Genomic DNA, 17020 nt, shown 5'->3' on the forward strand with positions numbered 1-17020 from the left:
AGTCTTAAATGGCTTCTTAATTATTGATATTTGGTTGGGTTTCTGTTTCTTTGCATGCACAACCAGGATTGAACAGGCATAAGAGATGTCTGGGATTTACATGACGAGATAATACTACTAGGATCTATCTAGATTCATTATATCATATTAAGATATTTCTCCCATGGAATCAGGAACATCCCAACCCAGTGCACATGCTAAGTTTTTATTGAAATTCAGTGAACTTCTATGGTGTGAAATTAATTTTTATTGTCAGTCCCCTGCGTCGGCAGGCCGACTCTCAAGCCCTGTGCCACCAGGGAAGCCCTATAACACTTTATATAGCTGAGAATTCATCGATCAGGATTTTCACTCTCATTGGAATCCACTACTTGCCTACGACAAATCGGACACGTAGAGTTCTCAGACAGCCAGCGATCAATGCAGTGAATGTGATATTCATGGGAGCAAGGTAGTATGCGAAGCTTGCTGTTTTCTGTGTACTCTGTAAGGCAAATGCTACAGGCTTTTAGTGCATCATTTTCACCAAAAGATCTTACAGCCAAGCTGTCAATCTGTGCTTTGGTGAGTCCTGTAGTTTGCAGATTATGGGAGGACCCAGAGTCACTTTCATCATATATTATTAGGCTAATCTGTCTAACCCCTTGGCTGGTCTCTGATGATAAGTTTGTTTCTTCACTGCCTTCAAACATCAGTGAGCTAATTCCTGAATTTTCATCACTTGAGCTGGAATCAGAACTAGGACTAGAACTGGAACTAGACGTACAATTGGGGCTTGAATGCCAACTCAGTGTGGAACTTGAATGGGTATCATAGCTAGCATTTGAATCAGAACCAAATGTACCACTACTACTACCATTAGGTGACTCTAGCCATTCCATGTTTTGACTTGGACGTGAGACATTATGCTCTAAATTACTGTCACTGTCCATAAGGTTATTTGAGTTACTAAATTCTGTCATTGTCTGCCTTAACGTGCTCTGAGTTGGAACAGATGTTGTATCATTTAAGCTAGTATTTAACATTCTGCAAATAGGATTTCTAATGGTATTGACATAAGCTCTCACACCTGCCTGCTCAGAATGTGAATACATATGCCTCAGTCCTCGTTCACTTTCAGAAGTGACAGTGTTGTTTGGTGTCTCAGATGTTAACTGAGTTCTACTAGCTCTGCTGTCTCTCTGAGAATATGCTCCAGAATGAACTTGTCCTACTTCAAGATTGAAGGGTATGGTTGGATATATTTCCCTCATTCCCCAAGATTCACCACTGCTGGTTGTATCTGGAGAATTTTCTCCATGAACGGCATTCCTTGTTCTAGAAGTTTCAATAAGACCGCTATTTTGCAACTCAAATCCAGTCATTTGCTGTGTCAATATTTCTTGGTGCTCAGTTCTAGAAAATCTCGCATTCTCACTTAGCAGAGGCTGCTCAAAATTCTGAGAGGGTATACTATGATTAAGTCTTTGTACAATTTCCCTAAGTGAACGTGGAGGCGACCAACTTTCAATTCTTGCTCTGGTTCTCCGATACTCTGGGCTCCTACTTCTTGCTCTTCGCTGACTTGTGGTAGGTGGGAATTCCATTAATGTTTCAGTTGTATCTTGTTCAGACATAGATGGTCTTGTAAATATTGATTCAGATTGTGGACTTTCCACTTGCCTTTGGCTGTCTTCCATATTTTCTCCTCTGGGCAGTCTTGCAGATGCTACATATTCATTCTCTGGATTTGGACTCCCATTATTAAGTTAGCATTTATTTCTAAACTGAATATGAACTGATCACTTTTAAGATTAATTTGGCTCTCTTCTCTCCAAGATTGGTTTTCTCTTTGTCCACTTGTCATATTTTCAGTTTGTCCAGAACAGTTAAGCCAGTCTATTAGAGAGTCACCACTAGACACGTCATCTGAAGAGTCTCCTCTGTCTGTTAACAAAAAAAAATGGGGAGGGTGCATACAAGAACTACCAAAATTAGAACCATCATAAAATAGCACTCTGAAACTTTGTTTCAAAAACAAACAAAAAATGAGAACTTAAATACTCAGGTGTTTTCAACTGATTTCACATTTATAGAGTTAATATTTTATAAACTGCACTGTGTAGATTTATAAGTAAAGGTAGAAAAGTTTCGATTCCATCCAAAAAGAGTGAGCTAATTCTAGATAAACTTAGAGAATTTTTTAAAAAGGGAATCCGGAGGAAGTCTATGTTTCAGTATTTCATCATATACACAGCCCTGTGTACCACTGTCGGAGGAATGTCAAGAGACTTTTTTTTCAGTCCACTGTCAAAACACTAATGCAATTAAACAAGGTAAACACCAGTTAACGTACAATGCTAGTAGTTTAGTTCAATTTACATTATTGTCTAATTTTCATTAGTCTCCAACATGACTACTTGTAGGCTCTTCACTTATGTGCTTTTGATAATAGATAAGCTGTTTTAAAATATAAGGTTATTGCCCAAACATAAACAAGTTTTATAGGTTTAAAAGTGTTTGCATTTTGAATACTTCTTAATGTTACCAAGATTTTTAATTGACATTAAATTGAAGGTCAGATCAAATGAATAGACTGAACCTAGCATGGTACATATAAGACCATATTCAAGAGCCAAAGTATTATAGTATCCTCTTCATTAGACAGCAAAATCCTCTACTTCACACTGGAAGGGAAGGCACCAGACCTGAGGTCCGAGCAGGGTTTCTCAGCCTTAGCACTACTGACATTTTGGTGCTGGACAATTCTTTGTTTTGGGGAGCTATCCTGTGCATTGTGGGATCTTTGGCAGCATCCCTGGCCTCTGCCCACTAGATGCTAGTAACACCCATGCCTCCCCTGTGACAACCAAAAATATCTCTAGCCATTGTCAAATGTCCCCAGGTGTTGAAGAGAGCACAATTGTCCCCAGTGGAGAATATTTCTGTTTGCTTTTTTTACATGTCTATGTAGAAAAAATAATTCAGGAAGTAGGAGGGACTTTCAGTTGAGGTAGAAAACCAAGAAAAATACAAATAGGCTACTTTGCACTGTTTCCCAATTAAAACAACCCAAGTGTGAATGAGGAAAACAAACAAACAGACCTTGACATGCTCACCAAAAATCAAGTAAATGCCAGTTCTTTTTATGAGAAGTTACTTACCAAATTAATGTAAGTCACTTCTGTATAATTTACTATTTACTATTATGAAGTTACTATTTCCTATTATGAAGTTCCTTATTCATCCCATCCGATTCCCTCCAAAAGCAAAATATACCTGTATTTTCATCTGAGTCTTGTGGTGCGTTTTCTTTAATTAGCTGAAGTCTTCTCAGCAACTCTTCTTCCGTACTTTCACCTGGAATGCCTAGAAGATTGTTGTCTCTCATAAGTTCGTAATCTTCTTCACTCAGATTATTTACGAACCTGGAGAAATCTTCTTCCCGAACCAATCGGTCCGTTTGACTTATGTGTTGGGCCGAAACTCCATCTCCTTCATCGTTGGAATCCGAGTTTTCCACCTTAATAAACAAGTGGAAAATTATCTGAAATTCACGACGTGGTGTTGAAATTCACCAATGGTCGTTTCGTTTTCTTCGCTTTCTACTTCCTGCCAGAGTGTCCGGTTCCGACTCAGTCGGATGACCCTCCGCACAGATTCCTCCCTTCTCCCTTCCCGACTCAGTTCTGTGGCCCCTGGTGACGCAACAGTTGGGAGCCGCCTCTAGCCCAGAACTTGCTAGACGTTGCCTAGGCACCCATTATCTTCCCCGCTGTTACCGAGTAGGGACTGGATTCAGGTTAGGTTTCATTTCATTCACAACCAGCCAATGTTACTGAGGGTTTATAGTGTACCAAGCACCGTGCTTCACCTCGTTTCACCCACAGGAGCCTATTCTCAGGTTTTCAGGCTCTGATATGCTCTATTTATTCGTTACATTCCATATGACTGCCTTCTTCAAAATGCCATGCCAAAGTCAGCCTAGTTCAATGCAGCAATTCTCATTTTCAGGTGCCCAGGGACCTCCGCCTTTTCTCATGAATTTCTCAAATCCTAGACTCTCACTAAGAAAGCCCACAATTTTTGATAATTTACCAGGGCCCTGGCTGAGTCTCTTTAGTGTGTCCTCTCCCTTTTAACTGTTAATGGCTTCATCTTGCATTATATGGTCCTTCAGTCTTGTTTCAAACAAACAAGAAACACCAAAACTTTGGCAGGCTTTTCTGCTCAGCCAGGGAATTCCTTCTCCACAAAAGCATCAGGTTCATTTTTGTCCTCCTTTCTCATAAATATTATAAATAGTACTTAAGCAAAACTAGCCAGAACATCACAGGAACTTTTAGGACAGATACATAATAGTTACTTTGTCTGCCACAGTGAGTACTGACTTTGCTGATTTTGTCGCATGTATCACCTGAAAGGCTTGGTGAAAATAAAATAACGCTCATTTGCAATGCTATCTGGAGGAGACCTCTAATTCACTCTCAGTACACAGCTTAGAAGTTGAAGGAGCTGTGTAAATTCACAGTTGTTGTTTTGTTCACGGTCCACAGCAGGCTTTCTTGTTTGTTCTCAAGGAGATGGAAGGATGGTAACTTTACTGGTGTGACAGTGAAGAATCTAAGTCTATGTCCTGCTTTTGACATTTGTTCCATGCCTTGTTTAACTTAAGCTAGAAAAATCAATCTTTCCCCTCTGAATCAAATCTCAGCAAGACTTTGGATGAGAACAGAATCCCCTAGACTACCCTGCCTCCTTTATGGACTTCTGAGTGTATTTGTTATCTTTTACTGAAGTTATTCTTTTCACAGGGGAACTCTGTTGTAAACTTGTTTGCTGTGCCTCAATCAAAACTAGCAGTATTATGAAAATTCAGCGTGATTTGTACTCTTGATGCAGGAAACCCTCACAATCGTTAGTGTTCTTGAGAGTGATTGATTCAGTTTAATTCAATTCAATCAATTCAAGTGTCAAGTATGTTTAGCGTTTGTTAAATGCCAGTCATATTATCGGATATTAAGATACAAAGATGAGTATATTTAAGAATCTGTTGTCATTAGAGTATAACAAACAATTGAGCTACACAGAGGTAAAATTACAGTTTTGAGGAGAAAGTGATTTGAGTGAGAGAGAAAATCGGTTTCACTGCATTTGGGTTTTAAAGGATGAATAGGAGTTTTCTAAGTGAATGAAAGGGAGAAATATTTTAAAAAGTGAGAACAGCAACTAATGACACTCATAAAACAACAAGGATAGTAGATTTTAATTACTAAAAAAAGACATTAGTTAAATTGGCAGAGCAAGGCCAAAAAATGGAGACCTTTATGACATGTTTAGAAGTTGGACTTTATCATTAGTGCAATGGAAAGATGTTGAAGTCTTTAGACAGTTGATGGTCAAATTTGCAATTTAGAAATAATATTGATAGTAGTGTTGAGGATGAATATGAAGGGCAACAGTTCAGATGGGAGGGTCAGAAATAGATAGAGGGCAGCCTAGGCTAGTGATGACAAGGATCTGAATCAGGGCAAAGGAATATGATTAAAATGAAGGACTTTAACAGATCTCTAGGCAGCAGAACTGATTAAACCTAGTAATATGTGGGAAAGAGGGAAAAGTGGGGAGGGGGAATATATGAGGGAAAGGCAGGGGTCAGGATTACTTCTGTATTTCTGTCTTTGCTTAGTGGACAGTGGTACCAATAAGAAGTAACACCTGATTCTGAAGTTGTATGGTTTAGCTTAAGAGGGAGCATGATTGCTTATGATTAGAATAGTATGCAAGTTACCTGAAGATTCAGAAAGTCTTACAGTCTTTCCAAATTTAGGTACAGAAGCACATGAACTATTAATAGCCCCGGATGTTTGGTGTTCCCTGTAGTTGGCTCTCAGTGTCAATGACTCTAGCTTCCTGAACTATTTGTTCCTGGTTATGTCCCAATTCTGGTGCAAGTAACAGGGTATAGGGATCATCATCCCAGAGACCTACTTATTGACCTTGATTATTTAAATAGAAGCCACCAATATAGCTGTGCTTTACACTTAGTTCTCTCATGTCTTGACTTTCCTTCTGAGTATTGCAGTGTAGGTTCAGTAGTTTTTCCTCTGGATGGCAATATTGCTGCTTTGGCCTTTGTTCTATCCCTTGTCTTGATATCAGAAGTCTTCTGAAGATGTTTTTTCTTCACTTCTCATTTCAGAGATGGGAGGTGCATCAGGAAGTCCGGAGGTTGACTAGAGCATCACTCAAAGTTGAGTTGGAGGGGAAGAGGTTGAAGATGGAAAGCTGCTTACTTTCAAACAGAGTCAAGCACTTAAAAATTTGGCCAATCCATTGTTTATGATATGGTGAAAAAATGGGGTGTGTGTGAGCAGATTTGGCTGTTCTTTTATCCTGGTTGTAATAATGGAGTTTTGTAATCAAGAGTTTTCTTTTACTGACTCTGTCCAAGGAAGCTTCTGAACAGATTCTATGACTCAAAGGGAGACTGAAAATAAGCAAGAGATAGCATTCTCCCTGAATATGGGTAAAAGGAGTTCCGTGGCTTTAGAACTGTAAGAAATGATCAAGACATATATTCCAGATACCTATTGCAGTATAACAAACCAGTCCAAAACGCAGTGGTAGATACAGTAGAAACCATGCTGTTATAGTCAGGACTTTGTGAGCTAAGAATAAAGATAAAGAATACTGGGGATGGCTCATCTCTGCTCCATCATGACTGGGCCTCAGCTGTGGTGGCTTGAATGATTGGAGATAGATTAGACAACTTGACTGGTGTCATATGTCTGGGGCCTTGGTTCTGGCTAAGTTTTCTTTGAGTCACATCTTTTGGTGCTGAAATGTCCAACCAAGATGGCATCTTCATTCACAAATCTGGGGCTTGAGTTGGGCTGCACAGGCTGAAAAATCTGGGGCTGGTTTCCTCTCTGTCTCTGTCTTTCTGCATGAAATTTCTCGGTGTAGTTTTGGAGTCTTAGCAACCTGGATATCTCAAAGTAGTTGAACTCTTACATAGTGAGTGGCTTCACCCAAAGTAAACATCTCAAGAGACTTGGCTGGAATCTGTAAGTCTTCCTATGACTTAACCTCACAAGTGCAAGAACACCTTTTCTCTTGCATTCTGTTGATTGAATAAGCCACTGTATCAGCTCATCTTCAAGAAGTGGGACACCACATTCTACCTTTCAATAGAGAGGTAACAAAGATTTTATGGTTATATTTAATGTACTATAGCACATGATGAAAAAAATCTTATAATGATGACTTTTCAGTTGAAGTGGAAATTAATCTCTCCCTCTCTTTTCTGAATTGCATTATTCTCTGGGTAAAAATAAAAAAAGGGAGGACATAAAATCTGAAGTTCTTTGCATTCAGCCTGATTTTAAAGATACCAGATTAAGGATCTTTTTATTATGTAATAGTTTTCCCACATCAGAGACCATTGGTAATATTAAGAGCTATTTACTGAGCAACTGTAATTGCTAGACACTCTGCTTGTGTTTTAACTTATTTGATCTCAAGCCCCATGCAAGAGAGGTATTACTATTCTCAGAGATAAAGGCATGGAGGCTGATGCAAATTAAGTGATTTTCTCAAAGTTACAGTAATAGATAATATGTTTAGATTCAAACAAGGTCTATAGGATGACTCTCCCTGTTTCGCTCTACTCCGCTATGTTTAATGAAAACACAATTTTAGACATCATTACACAAACGTAGTAAAATCTCAGTTAAATGAGATGCTTGAATCATGTTTGATCATTTTCGTGTGCCATTTCAATTCTGCTTTGGAGTTAGTCTAGAATATCTTCGTTTTAACTTAATAAAGAGTAATTTTAAATCAAGAAGTAAACATAATTAAAGCTTGATAAGATATTTCATATTTATGTCTTTTTCTTTCCTACCAGAAGGATGGGTTAAAAGCTTAAAAGCATTGATGCAGAAAAATGAATCTAAATATGCATGTCTCATGGAATCTACTGGAATTGGTTCTTTGACACAAATACTTGTTTTGAATCTAAACACGAAATTCTTGTTAATTGAAATCACACCCTTTCCACTTACATAGGCTTGACACTAGGAATTAGTTTCATCTCTTCCTTATTCTTACCTCTAATTATGGAAATAAAAATGTATTTATTTAGCAAGGTCTCATCCCTCTTATGATTTCCTTTCTTCCTGGTTCTGCTCAGATTTAGACTTTTTTTTTTTTTTTTTTGCAGTACATGGACCTCTCACTGTTGTGGCCTCTCCCACTGTGGAGCACAGGCTCCAGACGTGCAGGCTCAGCGGCCATGGCTCACAGGCCCAGCCACTCCACGGCATGTGGGATCTTCCCAGACTGGGGTACGAACCCATGTCCCCTGCATCGGCAGGCGGACTCTCAACCACTGCGCCACCAGGGAAGCCCAGATTTAGACTTTTGATAGCTTTTCTATTAGTGCCGTGTCAGTGGTTAGTTTGCTTCTATGCTTTCTCTAGTTTTGAGCCATTTTACACACTTTCTCTGAGGCATGCTCAAGGTCTGTTATTCACAAGCAAGTTAGTTCATACTTCTGCACATTTGTTTATTTGTAAAGTCTTACCTCCTAGATTATTGTAATAAATAAATAAACTTACATATACATAAATAATATTCTGTTTGTTTGAAAAGCACTCTGACTTTTTGTGAAAGAGACTCACTTCCCAATTTTACAGCATTAATCTGAGGAACAGGGGCCTGCTGGAATACTCCCCAGGGACAGAGGCTGGCAGGTGCCATCTTCCTGCTCTCTCTCTGCCTTGATAAAACTGAAAGGTGCCATCTTTTTTCCCCTTTTTCCTTTCCTGCAGGTGACAACTTTGTGCTCCAGCCAGCTGGCTCCTTCTTCCCTGCTCTTCCTCTGTCTTGCTATATATATATATTTTCTTCTTCTTTTTCTTTTTTTCTTTTCCCTCTTTCCCTTTATTCAAATGGTGTCATCTTTGCACTCTTCCCACCGCCTCACTCAGCCAGTAAGCATCATCTTCACACTTTCCTTTTGATGTGCTCCAGAGACCCAGAATCTCCAAGACAGGAGATCCCATTTTTGTGGCCTCCACTCAGGGGATGCTCCTTGATCACCTGGCTCTGGAGGCCAGGAGGGATTTCTTTTCTGGGTCCCATGGGACTGTAACAATTGGAGAGACAGTTCTTGGCAGGATACCACCCCCAGGATGTACCACTACACATCAGACTGAGACACAGCCCCAGTCTTTACATGAAAAAAGCCTATTTGCTAGTAGGGACAAGACTTAAGAGCAGACTTCAGGTTCAGCACACATCTAGAGGCTACGGATGTGCTCTCGGGGAAGGTAGGCTGGGGGTGCCATCTCTCCACCCTCACTCTGCCTTACTACAGTTCACTGGTATCTCCCAGAATGGAGCTTGTACACTTATCTGAAGCACTGTTTTCTTGTGACTGCTCCCCGGGGAACACCTTCAGATTGCTTGCTTCTGGGGCGCAGCAGGGCTTACACTTGCAATCTCACAAGGCTAAATATATTTGCATTCTTTAAAAGCTGTTACCAAATTTTCTGGCTTCCTATCAACCTGAATCTAGGTACTGCCTGAGATCCTCCACTTTGGGTTGCTCATTTGTCTTGGCACACCCTCAACTGCTGGGGTGGTGTGCCAGGTCTATTAAAAATAAACTGCTTAGACAATCACAAAGATTTGAGAGGCAACCAAGAGTAGACAGGGTTAAATGACAAGGTTCATCTGTCACACAGCTCTTCAAGACTGGGAGATGTGGCTATTTCACTTAATGCATAGAAACCAACACAGAGAGTCAAGCAAAATGAAGAAAGAGAGGACTATACTCCAAAAAAAGAACAAAATAAAACCTCAGGGAAAAATCTTAATGAAATGAACATAAGTAATTTACTTGATAAAGTGTTCAAAGTTATGGTCATAAAAATGCTCACTGAACTCAGAAGGAAAATGGATGAAAACAGTGAGAACTTCAACGAAGAAACAGAAGATATAAGAGAGTTCCAAATAGAAGTCACAGAACTGGAGAATGCAATAATTGAACTTAGAAATACAGTAGATGAAGCACAAGAAAGAATAGGTGAACTCAAAGACAGGTTAGAGGAACTCATCCAATCAGAGAATAAGGAAGAAAAAAGAATGAAAATAATGAATAGAGCTTAAGGGATTTATGGCACATCAAATGGAATAACATTCACCTTATAGGAACTCCAGAAGGAGAAGAGAAAAGGGGGCAGAAAACATTTGTAGAAATAATATCTGAAAACTTTTCCTAACCTGGGGAAAGAAACAGACATCCAGATACAGGAAGCCCAGAGAGCTCCAAAGCAGGTCAACCTAAAGAGATCCATACCAAGAAATATTAAAATTAAAATGTCAACGTTAAAGATAACAAGGGAATCTTAAAATCACCAAGAGAAATACAACTTGTTATATAACTTGTTATATACAACTTGTTATATAACTACATCAACCTAAAAAGCTTCTACACAGAACAATAAACAATCAACAAAATGAAAGGGCAAGCTACAGAATGGGAGAAAATATTTGCACATCATGTATGTGATAAGGTGTTAATATCCAAAATATATGAGGAACTCATACAATGGCTATATATAGATAGCAATTCAATTAAACAATTAAACAATTCAATTAAAACTTGGGCAGAAGAATTGAATAAAAATTTTTCCAATGAAGACATCCAAATCACCAACAGGTTCATGAAAAGATGCTCTACATCACTAATCACCAGGGAAATGCAAATCAAAACTACAACGAGACATCACCTCAAAGAGACTAAGAGGTAATAAATGTTGACAAGGATGCAGAAAAGGAAACCCTTGTGCACTGTTGGTGGGAATGTAAATTGGTACAGCCGCTATGGTAAACAATATGGAGTCTCCTCAAAAAATTAAAAAGAAAACTACCATACATTAGCAATCCTGCTTTGGGTGTATATATATCCAAAGAAAATGAAATCACTATTTCAAAGAGATATCTGCACTCACACATTCATTGCAGCATTATTCACAATTGCCGAGAAATGGAAACAACCAAAGTGTCCATACATGGGTAAATGGATATAGAAGATTTGGTACGTACATAGATGGAATATTATTCAGCCATGAAAAAGAAGAAAATCCTGCCACTTGCAACAACATTTATGGATCCTTGGGGCATTATGATGAGTGAAATAAGTCAGAGAGAGAAAAATAAATACTGCATGTTGTAACTAAATTGTAGACTCTAAAACAGCCAAACCCAGAGAAACAGAGAATAGAATGGTTGTTGCCAGGGGTTGGGGTTGGGGGAAATGGGGAGATGTTGACCAAAGGGTAAAATATCCAGTTAGCACATGAATTTCTGGGAATCTAATCTACAGCATGGTGACTGAGGTTAACAGAACTGTATTATATACTTTAAAGTTGCTAAGAGAGTAGATCTTACATGTTCTCACCGAAAAAAAAATGTTATTTATGCGAGGTAACGGAGTTGTGTTAACTAGCTCCACTGTGGTAATCATTTCACAACATGTAACATACCAACAGGTTGTACACCTTAAACTTACACAATGCTATATGTCAATTACATCTCAATAAAGTTAGAAAAATACAGAAAACAGACTGTTGCACAACATTCAAGCAAAAATACTAGTTTTGGGCTGCTTTTTCTTGAATTTAGTCATTGTTCCTTCTTGAATCTGTTTTGTATCACATGATAGCAGACTCATACAGGCAGCTTACTTCTGATCAGGCGCAGCCAAAAAGAAGCAACTGATGGTATATGGGAGTTTAGGGATAAGCTACGAGATTTCTCCCTTTATTCCTCTACTTTGTGAAGATTCTCCAGCAGCAACTTTGTAACTTCCATGGCTCCAACTCCAATGAGACAGAACTGGTATGGTCTGACATTGATGATCATTTAACCTGGCCCTGGACTCCTTTACAACCCTCTGCTTAACTCTGCCTTTCCAGCATAGGGGTTAAAGTAAATTCCTGTTCCTACTAATCACTCCATTATCTAGGTGGCCCTTCTTTACTTCTCAGAAGTTTCATCACTGGTGTTCTTAATACCCTGTATTAAATTTATTTGCAAAGACTTGAAACAATTTCTATTTTATTTGTTATGGGCAAATACAGTATAATAAAATTTCCAAATATTAAAAAAAAATTAGAAGAGACATGAAATCTCAAAATGGGGAAATGTTAGCCACGTTTAGGAAGAAAATGTACTAATATTATTGGAGGAGAGAATTCAGGAATTGGAAGAGAACACTAATGAGTTTGGAAGGTATAAGACTGTGGAGAAGTTTGAATGGTGGGCTTCATGCCACAGGAAATAGGGAGTGATTCAAAGTTCTATAAAGATTGTGCTCACTTCAGCAGCACATATACAAAGTTTTATAAGATTAATCTGAAAGTGGTAGGCAGTTTGGAGTATGTGATGGAGTGATGTCAAAGAAAAATTGCACCAGATGGTTAAACAGGCAAGGAGTACTTTACTCAAGATGATTCTGTAATAGGGGAGAGAGACTGAACTCCATTCTGCTGAAACAAAAGGCATGGAAGTTTTTAGATGCCAGGATGAGCTGTAGGAAAAATAGTAGAGGATGCTGGAGAAGAGGTTGGTCAATATAATTAGACCATCTCTGTTTGCTTTGGCTCTTATCAAAGTTAGGCTCCTATACTCCCCACAGAGACTGGGAAGTAGGGGCAATACCTTTCTTGAAGGTTATATTTCAAAGAGCTGACTCCCAGGTCCTTGAGAAAGACATTTCTGGATTGGAAAAGTATCAAGTGACTAGGAGAAAATTTACATCTCAAAGGGGCAGAGAAAGAATTTACAATTTCAAGTTTCTTAAAGTAAATGTTTTCAGAAAAGGGAGGTTAAGGGCCTATGGTAAAGAAAAAACCTGTCTGAAGTTGAGCCAAACTGAGGGACACATTAAGGCCATCTTGATCAGTAGTTAAAATTAGCATTACCTTCAGGAAGGTTATTTTATAAAGAAAAGCAATGCTTTTGAAACTTTCTCAGAAGAATCAAAAGTAACTGTCTGCTAGTTAGATACAGGTCAGGAATAATGAGAAAGGGCAGTTACAAAGTTAACTCAACTAATGTTCTCTGTGTTGTAGCTTTAATAAAGATGAAATAAGTAGAAAAAAAAATAATCCATTGGTACACGGTGAGAGCCAATTGGATGGATTGCCCAATTAGAAATACTTCTTTATTTTCTAGTCATTATCAGTCAAGGATTAACAAACCTACTTTTATTAGATATACTTCTGTCTAGGGATTGAGAAATATCAATTATTTAAACTTAATCACTACTTTATTTCTGTGAGATTTTTAAAAATATACTTTGGGGAAAAGTAATGGAAGAGTGATATAGCACTAAAACATTGAAGTGAATGACATAATAAGATCCTATCTTTCTCAACTTAAGGAGAAAAAAAGGGAGGGCAAAAGAAATGGGCAGAAAGTAAGTTTACCTACCAGTCATTGTGTCAAGTGTTTTCATATATTTATCTAATTTAATACTCACAAAACAGGGCCTCCCTGGTGGCGCAGTGGTTGAGAGTCCGCCTGCCGATGCAGGGGATACGGGTTCGTGCCCTGGTCTGGGAGGATCCCATATGCCGCGGAGCGGCTGGGCCCGTGAGCCATGGCCGCTGAGCCTGTGCGTCCAGAGCCTGTGCTCCACAACGGGAGAGGCCACAACAGTGAGAGGCCCGCGTACAGCAAAAAAAAAAAAAAAAAAAAAAAATACTCACAAAACAATGAGACATAAGGAAGATATTTATCCCATTCCGTAGATGAAACTCTGTTTACAAAGTAATATATCAACCAATTGTAGAGCTGACCCTTGAATTTAAGGCCTTACGTCTGTTGAAATGCAAGAGCCAATCCCTGCTAATATAAGGTGCTTAGAATAGGTAGACTTCAGGGAGCAGGAAAATTAGAGCATGCATGAACTGATGACAAGTTTTGCTGATCTAGTAGCTTTGTGAGATTTGTCTGGATCCAAAGACCCTTGCTCTACTAAACCATCAAATTAGAGGTGGTCTCCTTCTTAAACAACCAATATTTGCAGAGCTATTCAGACTTTGGGTCATGGTATTTTTTCAAGGATTAACTATTATCACTGGCTTTTCAAATTTTAACTTTAGAAAGTCCTTGCTTTTGTTGGAAGCAATGTTAAATTTTGATGCAGTTGTTTGCAGGGATGAAACTTGGTCGCCCTCTGGAGGCTATTCTCAGGTCCGACTAGCATACCTTAATTTTGAGAAAGAAGTCAGGGCTCAACAATTTAACAACTCATTTTAAATGTGTGGAAATTATGTATATACATTATACTTTTTTAGAAGTTACAAAACATTGAGTTCAAAATGCTCAAAATATTTTAAAATGCTGAATTAAACGTTTTATGGCATAGCATGTTTGGAATTCCTGTTCTCCCTTTGGAAATGGAGATGGTCATCATTCTCCTTTTATCATGCAATATCTATACTGGGATTAAAACCGTTATTTTTTCCTCCCCTATTATAAGAACACATGGGCAATTAGTTCTATAAATTGAATGATAAAACACATGACAATACTATACACTCGATTACTACCAAGATCTTTCATTTTAAGTTTAAAAAAAAATCTCTAAATTTCCAATTAAAAAAAAAATTTTTTCTTTCTCTCAGATATAAAACATCAGAGCTTACAAGAACCCTTAAAAACAGAATGGCTCAAAGGATAAAAATGTTTTGCTCCCTAGTTCATTCTTGTTCAGTTTTCTTGTAGAAGGTGTATTATACCAGTTAGTGTAAATTATACAAGCAAAGTTCTTGCCATATATTGGTGACAGCATTTCTACATAAAGTAAGCATTTAAGGGGCTTCCCTGGTGGCGCAGTGGTTAAGAATCCACCTGCCGATGCAGGGGACACGGGTTCCAGCCCTGGTTCCCGAAGATCCCACATGCCGCGGAGCAACTAAGCCCATGTTCTGCAACTACTGAGCCTGCGCTCTAGAGTCCGTGTGCCACAACTATTGAGCCTGCGCTCTAGAGCCCATGCGCCACAACTACTGAAGCCCGCGCACCTAGAGCCCATGCTCCGCAACGAGAAGCCACCGTGATGAGAAGCCCACGCACTGCAACAAAGAGTAGCCCCCACTCTCCGCAACTAGAGAAAGCTCGCGTGCAGCAACGAAGACCCAACACAGAGCCAAAAATAATAAATAAAAAAATAAATTTTAAAAAGTAAGCAGTTATGAGCTGCTATAAACCTACTGTTTCTTTACTTGATTTAAATGAATTTAATTCTTTAAATAACTGAGCAGGTAGAGAATTTAGATTCAGCCATTATTAGAGGTACCTTATACAGCCAAAGTGGTATAAAAACCCTGTAACATGAAAGTGTTGTGGAGGTCCTTCTGGTCTTCTGAGACCGGGACACCTGTACCTTTATGTCCCATTTATAAATGTTCCTGTATAATGTTTGGGATGTTGAAATATTTGATGAGATAGATACCTCATGCCTATTACATGCCTTCCCTATATCTCTCTCAACTACATCCCTCTAATGAGTTGGTGAAGCTCCAAGGCTCTATCCAGTAAAAAGGTAGTGTCAGGCAGTGCTTGTTGTACTCAATGGCTTTTAATCCTCCAACTGCCTTGTAATCTCCTCCTTCACACCTTGATGCTTAGAAATGGCATATTTCCTGAGGAAGAGGTTTCTAGGGAGTCCTGGATACTTGCTTGAAATGGGGACAGGAGGATGGAGGAACAGAAGGGAAGATATAGGGAAGATGAACGGATTTTTTAATATATATATTTTTTAATTTATTAATTTATTTATTTATGGCTGTGTTGGGTCTTCGTTTCCATGCGAGGGCTTTCTCTAGTTGCGGCAGGTGGGGCCCACTCTTCATCACGGTGCGCGGGCCTCTCACTGTTGCGGCCGCTGTTGTTGCGGAGCACAGGCTCCAGATGCGCAGGCTCAGTAATTGTGGCTCACGGACCTAGTTGCTCCGCGGCATGTGGGATCTTCCCAGACAAGGGCTCGAACCCGTGTCCCCTGCATTGGCAGGCAGATTCTCAACCACTCCGCCACCAGGGAACTCCGGATTTTTTTTTATATAAATTTTTCTGCCATAAAAACTATAGGTAGCAAGCAAAGCAATCAGGGAAATTTATATTCATGCATTAATTTACCACTTACAACGATGAGTAGATAGAGGACATTAGATAGATTAAGGAAGTATCTAGGAGGTAAAATGGATAAGATTGATAATGGATAGGATATAGTGGCTGATGCGAGAGGTTGAACTCAAGGATTATTGTTAGGTGCCTGGTTTATACAACTGGGTGAATGGTGTCACTACACACTAAGACAAATGAAAATGAAGGAGGAGAGATTCGGCAGTTTAGGGAGACCATGAGTATTTAGCTTTATGTATATTTTAAATGAACAGATTTAGATGTTAAATAAGCAACTGGATTTACAGAATTCAGATTAGAGGTCTCAGGTACACAAATGTCCAAACTTTATGGAGTTGGTAACTGAAGCTGTGTGTTTCTGTGAAATCATATTATGAGTTCTAGAGTGAGAGGACATAATGGCCTAGAACTGAATTTTGCAGAATTTCAACATTTAATGTCTGAGGAGAAGGATACGTACCTGCAAAGAAGATAGAGAATGAACTGCCGCAGAGATTAAAGGAAAACCAGAAGAGTTTTTGGGTCAAGGAAAATCAAGTCTCAAAGACAGAAGCAAATCCTACTTATAGGTCAAGTAAGTAGGGGATAAAATTTTCACATCGCATCCATGGATTTGGAAATAACTTATGAAGTACCTTTTTATTGGAGTAATAAAAGATGGATTCTATTGGGAGTGGGTTGAAGCATGAGAAGGAAGTAATAAAGTGAAGATATCAAATATAGATAAACATTTTTAAACAGCTTTATGGAGGTACAACTGATGCACAACAAATGGCACATGTTTAATATATACTATTTGATGAGTTTGGACATG

General features: G+C 38.8%; 1 protein-coding gene across 1 annotated transcript; it reads right to left on the reverse strand.

The window, feature by feature from the left end:
- Positions 1-332: 332 nt before the first annotated feature.
- On the reverse strand, positions 333-5222 carry LOC309807192 (E3 ubiquitin-protein ligase RLIM-like; the record flags this gene model as incomplete). The annotated part of the gene is given in 4 exon segments (XM_082626529.1): positions 333-1747; positions 1750-1926; positions 3259-3502; positions 5217-5222. Coding segments are annotated over 4 exon segments (1842 nt in total).
- Positions 5223-17020: the final 11798 nt, after the last annotated feature.

This window comes from Mesoplodon mirus, assembly GCF_964341445.2.
Source record: "Mesoplodon mirus genome assembly, chromosome: 1".
Taxonomy (NCBI): Eukaryota; Metazoa; Chordata; class Mammalia; order Artiodactyla; family Ziphiidae; genus Mesoplodon; species Mesoplodon mirus.